Raw genomic sequence first — 11148 nt, 5'->3', positions numbered from 1 at the left:
AAATGACTTACATCTCGATCACCCAGTCGATCTAATGCCAGACGATACTGAATAATCTGTTGTTCCTTCCCATCAGACGTGAGTAAATATGTGGCTCATCTGAATGACAGAAATATCACATCAATTTGTAATTTCATATGTAGAATGTTAATAACTTGAAAGAATACGTGTATTAACGAATACCTGGATGCCAACGGAAAAGAAAAAGCGTCAAAACCCTGTGGCCTCAGTGTGGGGAACGGCCAAAAGATCCATGACTGTAGCAACTGTAGGGGCCCAGCCAAGTTGGTGACGTTTCTGTTTGCCACCCTACACATGCATCGATACAACCAGGCCAACGCAGCTGCGCCCCAGCTATAGCTGCCTATGTTGTCAAGTCTTGCCACAAATGGCAACCAGCGAAGGTGGACCCGATTAGGCGATTACCACTCTTGTCCATGAACAGTTGTGTCGACAGAAGCATCATAATATATGCACGTGCATATATGCACACGGTCTCCTCGGAAGCATCAGCCGGTAACACCCTGAACCTCTCATGGAACCATGTGAAGTGGACCGTGTATAACTTTCTCTTATTCGGTGGCAGAAGCTCACCAAATAACTCCTGGAACCACTCTCATGCCGGTCTAGCCCCTCGATGTGCAGGTGAAAGTCAGTCATGCACCCAGAAACAGCCTAACCATCTACGGGCAACCCCAACTGATATGCCACATCCTAGAGTGTGATAGTACACTCTCCGAATGACATATGAAAAATGTGGGTCTCAAGCCACCACCTCTCGATAAATATGCTGATCAGAGGCTCATCCAACTAGAACAATGCGCGTTCAGCCTAGCCAGGTGGTACAACCCAACCCTCTCCAAGTAAGGTATGATCCTATTATGTAACGGCATATTTTGTTGTCTACGAACGCTATAAATACATCGGGTTGGCTGCATATTCAGAAATAAAGAACACCTGCTTAATTTCTAACAATGACATCACCAAACCATAGCTTATGTTTCAAGACTTAAACTACCTAGGTTTTAAAATTACTAATTTACCATCCACAACTTAAATTTCAAATTTTGATTTTCAAAACCTAAGCTAAACTAAGGTTCTATCTTTCTAATTAGTAAATACTAAATAACTTCCTTAATATTAAATAAACAATAATGCTAGGGAACCAAGATGGTTTCAGCCAAAAATCAGCCAAATGTCTCTGAGTAAATCTAAAATCTCTACGTGGATGGTACTTATACTAGGCATTATGATGTTTTTTTTCGTTGTAAATTGGATGATTCTGAATCTACTTTCTGATTTATCATGTTTTAGGCATTTAGAGAGGGAAGGAGGATGAAGAGACGGAAGCTAATTGAATCAGTTTCCGTGATTCATGTTGCAATGATACTGAACGTATCTTCTCCTAATTTGAATGTGGTGAAACATTTAATAACCAATATTTTAAATCATAAATAAATAAAACTAATTACTATATTTATAATTAATTAAGTTGTTCTGTTCTTGGCTGATTTGGAGTTGGTTCCATATACTTCTCCTTAAATAAAATATACAGGTATCATCCAATTGAAAAAAAATAAAGAGACTTACCTCTTCATTGATAGTTCCAGTTACGTGAGCAACGCCGTTGAGCCGGTACAACCACCATTCATCTTTCATTGTTCCACTGCTCCAAGAATATCCTCTCCATTCTCTCTATTTTCTCTCTCTAAGTCTCTGCTACTCTCCTCAAATGAAATCCGCTACAGCCTTACGCGGTTTTATAGTAAGCCACTCTCCTTATAATCCGCTACAGGGTGTAGTGAAATATGCTTTGTGCCCATCTGTTCATAAACCGCTACAGGGTATAATGGTTTATGTGAAATCAGCTTCTCAACGTAATCCGTGACAGGATGTAGCAGATTACGTGTATTTAGAATTCGCGTTAGGGTGTCGCAGATTACATATAATTGAAATTATTGCATTTTCGTCTGCAGTTTCACAATATTATATTTGCGTAAGAGTTTCTCCAACTTATTTTATTTATGTGAATTGTCTTTATAAATATCTACTAGTCTTTTGTGAAATAAATACATGTTCGGATATTAAATTAAAATGAATATTATTATTAGTTTCATTTGCACACAAAGTAGAAAAAAAAAAAAACAGAAGTTTATGTAAGAGGAAAATTCATTATTAGATTCATTGAATATTATTATACAATACTGTAAATGGAGAAATTTAATTGTATTAAAAAATCATATAATTCTTTAATCTTTGTTAACCTCCCATGTTAAATTTTAATTACTATTATTATTGGGCTATTGGCCAAAATAAATTGAAAAATAACAATATCACTTTTATTTTTAAGAATATTACCCTTTATATAATTTTTTGTATTGTATAATTATATGAATTTATAAAAATAAAGAGTAATTTTATCAAAATAGAAGTAATATTATTAATTTCTAAAAGATAATCTAATTAATGTCTGAACATCTAAAATATATTAAAAACCACATTTAGAACGAAAAAACAAATATATATAAATAAATGATTAATTTAAACTATGCTGCTTTTAGAGTCATTTGTTAATCTTTGCCTTCTTGCTAATTCAATCGAGTGTAACTATGTCAAGTTAAAACTTCAAACTTTCTTAAATCTAATGATATTTAAAGCTTTCATATATAATTCATGGGTTTAGATTTTTTAAATTTTAAGTTTTATTTTAAAAAATAAAATATAATTTTTTATTATTTATTTCATAAATAAGATTTAAAAAAATATTAAAAAATTATTTAAAAATAAAAAATTACACTTTACTTTTTAAAATAAACATTCAATAAAAAATTTAAATTCATAATTCATATCTTATCCATCTAATAATTTAACAAAAACAATATATATATTTCTTCTCAGTAGAAAAAACAAAAAAATAAATAAATAAATATATAAAGAAAAGTATGTATGCGTCACAGGTTGGTACCAAGTCACTAGCCTCAGCTTATCCAGATGCAGAGTCTGACACCTTGAGCTCCCTAAACAAATTTCCTTTTAATTATTTTGAGCATGCTTCTTGGAATAGATAAAGTTTGTGCCATCTTCAAGATTTTATACCGTGCCATTTAAGTAAACATTTTTTTTTATTTAAGGATTATGTTATCTTAACTAGTAAAAAAAGTTATTCATTTCAATAATTAAGTTCATCGCTATTAGGTGTGATAGCTAGTGACCTTTACTTTAACAACTATTATCATTATTATTAGGGTAATATTTTTTTTGGTCATTGATTTTTTTTCATAAATATAATACACTTTAAATAGTTTTAAATCTCAATAAAGCCTTCATCTATTAAAAATCAAAATACTAGATACTTTCATAACATTGTCTCGGCTAGAAGACGGAATAACAGGATTGATGCTCTGATGATTCATGGACGGTTAGTGTGGAATCAAACCAAAAAAAAGGTTGCAATTAGAGGGTTTTATAAGGACTTGTATCGACAGAAATTTGTTTCGAGGATTGGCTTTCGGGATGGGTTGGTGAGATAGATTGATGGAGCAGAGGCTGTAGCTTTGGAAGTGATGCCGTCTGTGGAGGAAATTAGGGAGGCAGTTTGGGACTGTGAATCCTCTAAAGCCCCGGATAGTGATGGGTACAATCTGAACTTCATCAAACGATGCTGAGAGGATATTTGTCAGGAGTTCACTGCAGCTGTGATGGATTTCTTCCAAAGTGCTAAGTTACCAACCGATGCAAATGTCACGTGGGTGACGCTAGCTCCGAAGTTTGTGGGTGCTAAAGATATTAAGGACTTCTGACCGATTAGTATGGTGGGATGCGTGTATAAAGTGATCTCCAAGGTATTAGTGCGGAGAATGAGAACAGTAATGCCGGATTTGGTAGGAGAGACACATAGTGCTTTTGTTAAGGGTAGGAAGATACATGACAGCGCCCTCATTGCTTGTGAGACGGTTCAATGGCTCAAGACGAGGATAAAGAATACAGCAATCATAAAGCTCGACTTTTAGAAAGCCTACGATAGAGTTAGATGGAGTTTTGTGGATATTGTGCTTCAGAAGATGGGTTTCGGTCAAAGGTGGAGGAATTGGGTGAAATAGTGTGTCAGTACAGCCTCTATGTCTGTCCTCATGAATGGTTCACCTTCCAAAGCGTTTAAAATGGAAAGGGGATTAAGATAAGGAGATCCACTCTCTCCTCTGCTGTTTGTGCTCATGGTTGATGTATTGCATAGAATGTTGGGGGAAGCTGTAAGGAATGGGCGCATTGCTTCGTTGCTTGTCGGGAGGGATCATATTGAATTGTCTCATCTCCAGTTCGTATATGATACTATCTTGTTTTGCCATCCGGAGACAGAAACAATTGCGAATTATAAGAGGCTGCTGCGTTGCTTTGAGTTGATGTCTGGGCTGAGCATCAATTTTGATATGTCGAATTTGATCCCAGTTAATTGTGAGCAGGAGTGGGTGGAGCATGTGTGTGGCCTTCTAGGGTGTAAGCAAGCGGCGCTACCTATTAGATACCTCGGTATCTCTTTTGGAGCGAATCCACGGTTGGTGAAGACTTGGAAGCCGATCATTGACAAGGTAGAAGAGAAGCTCAGCTTGTGGAAAGTAAAGGTTTTAAATAAAGCAGATAAGCTAGTGCTCATCAAATTGGTCTTGAATAGCTTACCGATTTATTACCTTAGTTTATACAAGATGCCGAAGGCGGTTGCTAACAAGCTGATTGCACTTCAGAGAAGTTTTTGTGGTGTAAGGAGGATGGTAACTATGGTATGCCCCTAGTGAAGTGTGGTCCAAACTCTAAAAAAGGCTGGAGGATTAGGGATCGGAGATGCAGTAATAAGGAACACAGCACTGTTGTTCAAATGGTGGTGGCGTTTCTCAAAGGAGGATTGCCCGTTGTGGAAGAAGGTTGTGTGTTCGTGTAATAATATGATCCCTAATGTTATGCTCTCTAGTCAGACTCTTCCAGTGAAGGGGGTCCATGGAAAAACACCTGTTAATTGAATATAGTAGAACAACAGGTGAAAGAAAAACTTATTAGTGGCCTAGCGATGGAAGTAGGGAATGGAAGACGGACGCAGTTTTGGGAAGATAATTGGGTGCAAGATGGTCCTCTAAAAGGGATTTGGATCCTCTAAAATTTGAATTTTATTTTAGAGAGTAAAGTGTGATCTTCTACCCTTGAATAGTTTCTCTTTCATATTTATTCTTGGTCTCACTTATAAAATCAATGGTGAGAGATCACACTTTACTCTCTAAAGTGAAATTCAAACTTTAGAGGATCCAAATCCATCTGAAAGTAAGTTTTCCAAGGCTCTTCTCTATTTCAAACCAACAAGGATTAGTGATAGGGGACTGTGGGTTCTAGGATGGGATAGAGTGAATTTGAAATTTTCATTAGAGGAGAGAGTTGTTCCAATGGGAGTTGGAATTGGTTCATCAACTTCATGAGAGGTTAAGGCCAGTAAAACTATTAACTGGTAGAGAGGATAATATTGTGTGAAAATTTGATAATAAAGGTATTTTTTCTATTAACTCTTTTATGCAGGTGTTGCAATCGGAGACTCTCTCAAAAGAGATTACGAGCTACGGTTTCAGTAGCTCAATTTGGGGAGGATTGGTACCTTCGAGAATTGAGCTTTTTGGCTGGTTCGTTTTGATTGACAGGGTAAATACTAAAAAACGGTTGAGCAGACTAGGCGTGCTTCATCAGAATGATACTTTATGTGCCCTGTGTAAAAAGGAAACGAAATATGTGCATCATTTGTTTCTTTTATGTGAGTTTACGTGGTAGGTATGGTGCGCTTGACTTAGACATTTTGATAGACCGTGGGCGGTCGCAGGAACCATGAAAGGACTGTTTGAGAGTTGGATTGGCATACATAAGAGAAAGAAGGAGGAGCGGTTGTTGTTGGTTGGTTTCTTTGTAGTGATTTGGAATATCTAGATGGAGAGAAATGACAGAATCTTCAACAAAAGAGAAGCAGGTGTTGAGGACATACAAGGAAGGATGTTTTTGAGCTACAATGAGTGGTCCGGTATTGATCATTTTGATTGTTGATGGCTCTGCTGAAGATGACCGGGATTCATCCTTCTGTGTTTTATTTTATATTTTTCTTTGCTGCTCCACTCCCTGTTGAGTTTTCTTTGTTTAAAAAAAAAAAACAAAAAGACAAATCGACTTTTGTTATCGAATGATAAACGATTACCTACTAACATATCAAGTAACAACATCAAGTATAAATTCTAAATAGTTGTAGGGATTAAAAACTTCTTTCTTTTTTATTTTTGTTCTTTTCCTCTTCTTTCTCCTCTTTTTTTTCTCTTTTTTAGATCTATCATCAATGGCTGCACATATTAACTCAGTTTATTTAAGTTTGACTTAGTAACCAAACCAATTAAACCTTAAAAAGCAACATAAACGAAATTAGTGTAAAAGAAACCCTAACAATTGAAGTTTCCAAATCGAAAAAAATAAAAAAATCCCAAATCATTCCAAATTAGGTAATGAAATAAGGAAAGAAGGGAACGGGAAAAAAGAAGATGGTGGTTGAATCGTTGGGATAGCTACGAATCGAAAGAAGATTTAGTCTTTATAATTATTTAGAGTTGACATCTGCTATTGTCACTGAACATGTCAATAAATAATCGTTTGCCATTCGGTAGTAGAATCGATTTGTCTACTTTTTTTAATGAGTGAGGATTTGATTGAAATTTAAAAATTATTAAGGTACTATGTCTTACGAAAAAAAAAGATTAGAGATTGAATAGAATATTTACCTTTATCATTACATCTATCTATTGTTGATGATAATAATTAGTTGTCTAAATTGACAAATAATTTTAATTATTCAAAATTTTGTTTTGACAAACTTAAAATTATTTTTGGTGTTTATATTTATCTACAACTATGTTACATATATACTAAAATCTATAAAATACATGTTATAATATATTAAATTAAATAATATATATTTATATATAAATACATAATAACTAATTTTAATAATTAATTTTTATATACAAATAATATTTTTAATTTATCTAACTATCTGTCTATTACTTTATAATAAGATCCTATCATTTTGCTAAATATCCAATTTAATTTGTATATTAAAGTTTTGTAATTTGATTCTTATACTAGATAAAAATATTTAATTGAATTCCTAAGTTACACAATAAAAGAAATAATTTTAACTGTGCCACTAAGTATATTTTATTGTTTTTCTTAACAACAAAGTGAAGAACTAATTATAAGAACTTATTTATAATTTTTTTTTATTGTAGAAACCTATTTTAATAGAAGTGTTTTTGAGATAAAATAATTAGAAATTATTTTAGATATAAAAAAAATGGTGTTTTATTTAAATACAGGTGTTTAAGATATTTTACAGAATTGTTGAGATATTAGAAAAGCAGTCCAACATGTTATTTACGTGTTGAATGGATGTGCACTACCTGTGACTTGACAAGACGTTACCTACATGTTGCATACGATTATGTAACGTGTCCAACACGTTGGTTGCGTGTTGATTCAGTATGTTACCTGCCAGCAACGTCCACTCACTTTATATATACAAAAAATCTCCATTTTAAGATAAAACATACTTCTAAAATCCATATTAAAAATTTTTAGCCTAAAATAACACTCACCCACCTAATACTTCCTTTTAAAATATAATATATAATTTGGCAAAAATACTATTAAACGTAAATTTAATCCATCCTTTTTAAGTATTCTTTTTAACTTACCTTTAACATACATAGTCGAGTTGAAACCTATTTTGGTCCCTGAAATTTTCGATCGGCTTCAATTTCGACCCCCAAATTTATAGTTATCCAATTAATACCCTCAAATATTAGATTGTGTTCCACGTTTGCTCCTGTAGCTATTTCCATTAACATAAATCTGATGTAACACATTAAATTGATAGAATGTGTATCCACATGACACCCAACTTGACAGAATGGATGTGTAATGAGTGAATGACATGACAAAAGTTAAATGAACTCAATTTCTCCAGCAAAGTCTCAAACATACTAGGAAAAAGAGGGCTGCAAATTGAGTTCATTTAACTTTTACTACATCATTCACTCATCACATATCCATTCTAGCAAGTTGAGTGCCACGTGAATACACATTCTGTCAACTTAATATGCCACATCAGATTTTCATTAACGGAGATAATTACAGGAACAAACGTGAGATACAATCTAATATTTAAGGGTATTAATTGGATAATTATAAATTTAGGGCTCAAAATTAAAATTAGTCAAAAATTTGAAGGACTAAAATAGATCAAACCAAACAATTTAATTCTTATAACAAATAATTTTGTAACTAGTGGTTTTCCTGAAAACTAAACCCCGTGAACACTGAGAAGTAATTATCTATTGAATCACTTTATTATCAGATAATCTTTAGCAATAATATTATTTGGAAATTAAAGAAGTTGGAATTCTACAATGCTATTTAAAATTTTAAATATCAATGGATAAGAAGCAATGGCATTCCCCTTACCCTTACTTAGCATGCGTGTCGTGTTGTAAGGAGTATGTCCTCAAGTTCCATAGCTTACGTGTGGGATCCCACAAATCTCAAATCCAAACAAATACCACTTCCAAATCCAAAATGATAATGATATGCATTTTTTTTTTTCATTTCATTATCTAAGCCAATAATTAAGAACTTGATTAATTTATTTTTATAACTTATAATTACTTCTTATATTATGTATACATACATTAAAATTAACTATTAAAATAATTATAGTATATATTTATATATAAATATATATATATTATTTAACTTATTTTTAATATATATTTTATATTAATAATTAATTTTAAATTAAAAAAATTTATGATTCGATTAATAATTATGTTAAATATACAGACAAAGTAATTATCAATTAAGAATAGTGTTACATATATATTAAAATTAGTTATCAAAATTAGTTATTAATATAAAATATATGTTAAAATATAAATATACATTAAAAATAAATTAAATCACATATATATTTATATACAAATATATTAATAGCTGATTTTAATGATTAATTTTAGCGTACAAATAATATTTTTATCAAGTAAATACTATGTATAGAGATATACTAGAGATACATTATTATAAATAAATTTAATTAGTGGGTATTTTAGTTTTTATTATTATTAGGGTAAATTAAAAATAAAAAAAAATGAATATATTGTTCTTCTCTTTCTTTCTGATTGTGCCACCACATTCTTGATGGCATTTAAGACCTGCTTTTCTTCGTTTTGTGTCTCTTCACACTTTCGCCACATCACACAGAGTCACGGATAGATACACACATTCTCTCTCCTCTCTACTTTCTCTTTTTCATCACTTTTTCTTTTTTCTTAACAAATTAAAAAAAAAAAAATGGATCTCACTGCCAGTTCCCGCCACCGCCGTTCACCACCATCTTCCTCCTCTGACCGCCTCCTCGGCCTCTTCGCCGTTTCACCCTCACATTTATCTTCCGCATCCGCCGCCGGCGCTGAGCTCAATGAAGCAGAACTCTTCTACGCCGCCGACGAAGCTTCCGAGCTGGAGAATCAGTTCTCGGCATGGCCACCGGCGAACAACAACGACCACCGGAGAGTCCGCCAAAACTCCGGCATCCTCGCGGCGTTACCAGAATCCAATCGTTTAGCAGTTCTTCGCCGGAAACCGTCGTCATCTTCGACGTCAACGGTGACGATTCCTTCGATTCCGAGGCCGAACGGCGACAGTTACTTCTCCCAATCGGTTCCCGGCGGCGGATGTGGAGGCCGGAAGTTTCAGCAGTCTGATCCGGTGAAGGTTCCGGTTGCTGCAGCAAAAACGAGAAAGAATGCCGGCGATCTTGCCGATGTGGACGACGGATACGACGACGATGACGAAATGCTGCCGCCGCACGAGATCGTAGCGCGAAGCTCCGGCGCTCTACCAAATACGACGTCGTTTTCGGTGTTGGAAGGCGTCGGTAGAACTCTCAAAGGAAGAGATCTTCGCCAAGTGAGAAATGCAATTTGGCGCAAAACCGGTTTTCTTGATTGATACTAATGAAGTAATGATATTATTAATCAGTTAAAAACTTAAAATTAAGTTAATAAGTTAATTAATTATTATTAGTGTTTTTTTTTTCTTTTAATTTGATGAAGCTCAATTTTGATAGCTTCACATATGGTAACTAACAAGAATTTTAGTTATTTGAATTGGGAATGTTCTCTCAATTTTTTTCCTTAAATTAGTATTAGCAAGTGTGATCTCTTGTTATATATTGTTTTTTTTTAATAAAAATATATAATAAAACACTATTTGATAATAATTAATAAAATAGAGAGGCTTGATTTCTATTTGATTTTTTTTTCATTTATTATTATTTCAGCTGACTAAGAACTAATTTAACACCTACTTATTTAAGTAAATGAGTGATATTTTATTTTTTATGATATTTTCTCAACTAGCTGGTGAATGATTAATTAATCAGGTGCAATATTTGTTTAAATAGATAAATAAATAATAATCAGTTGCGATATTTGTTTAAGTAGATAAATAAACTAGACTGACTAACCCAATAGTTATTATTGATGATTATTTATATGTTTATATTATATGATTATTCTATTAAACTAACTTAAGGAAAGATTTTGTAAATACATATTTTCCAGATTAATGAATCAACATAATTGAGCTTTTATAGATCTTGAAGATTAGGTAGAGCTGTTGTGTCGATTATGATGTCGTACTCTATGATTGAATTGATTATGAATAATATAATATAATATGAGTTAGTGGTTGCTTAGATAATCACTATTAACTATTTAACTTTACGTCATTAGAGATAACAAAGATTAGTGGTTGTTTAAGGTTATTTGTTGTTTTTCCGGGACCGAATAAACAGTTTTGTAAATGACAAGCCGGGTGAATATGAAGCATTTGACCTTTTCTATAATGCTCTTTGAAGCTTTTTTTCTTTTTTTTTTTTTAATGAAAAACTTAACTTCATTTTAGTGTATATGAAATAAACCACTAGTATTTTTTTCACAGTTTTATTTATTTATTTTGTGGTTGTCTATGACTCTATGTAAAAAAAAAAAAAATTTAAAAACTATGTTATAATAATGTGTTTAT

At 32.8% G+C, this 11148-nt stretch overlaps 2 protein-coding genes across 2 annotated transcripts; both read left to right on the top strand.

Moving 5' to 3' along the window:
* The first annotated feature begins 4214 nt into the window (after window positions 1–4214).
* On the top strand, window positions 4215–5860 carry LOC107628050 (uncharacterized). Its single transcript, XM_016330855.1, has 3 exons — window positions 4215–4775; window positions 5557–5657; window positions 5803–5860. The coding sequence occupies exons 1-3, from the start codon at window positions 4215–4217 to the stop codon at window positions 5858–5860; spliced, it is 720 nt and encodes a 239-aa protein (XP_016186341.1).
* A 3374-nt stretch (window positions 5861–9234) lies between these two features.
* On the top strand, window positions 9235–10370 carry LOC107628049 (protein S40-6). The gene has a single exon (XM_016330854.3). The coding sequence runs from the start codon at window positions 9412–9414 to the stop codon at window positions 10069–10071; it is 660 nt and encodes a 219-aa protein (XP_016186340.1). The 5' UTR covers window positions 9235–9411; the 3' UTR covers window positions 10072–10370.
* Window positions 10371–11148: the final 778 nt, after the last annotated feature.

Source organism: Arachis ipaensis, chromosome B2, assembly GCF_059453495.1.
Source record: "Arachis ipaensis isolate K30076 ecotype BB chromosome B2, ASM5945349v1, whole genome shotgun sequence".
Taxonomy (NCBI): domain Eukaryota; kingdom Viridiplantae; phylum Streptophyta; class Magnoliopsida; order Fabales; family Fabaceae; genus Arachis; species Arachis ipaensis.
The sequence above is the reverse complement of the archived record's forward strand: the minus strand, read 5'-3'. Positions and strand labels throughout refer to the sequence as shown.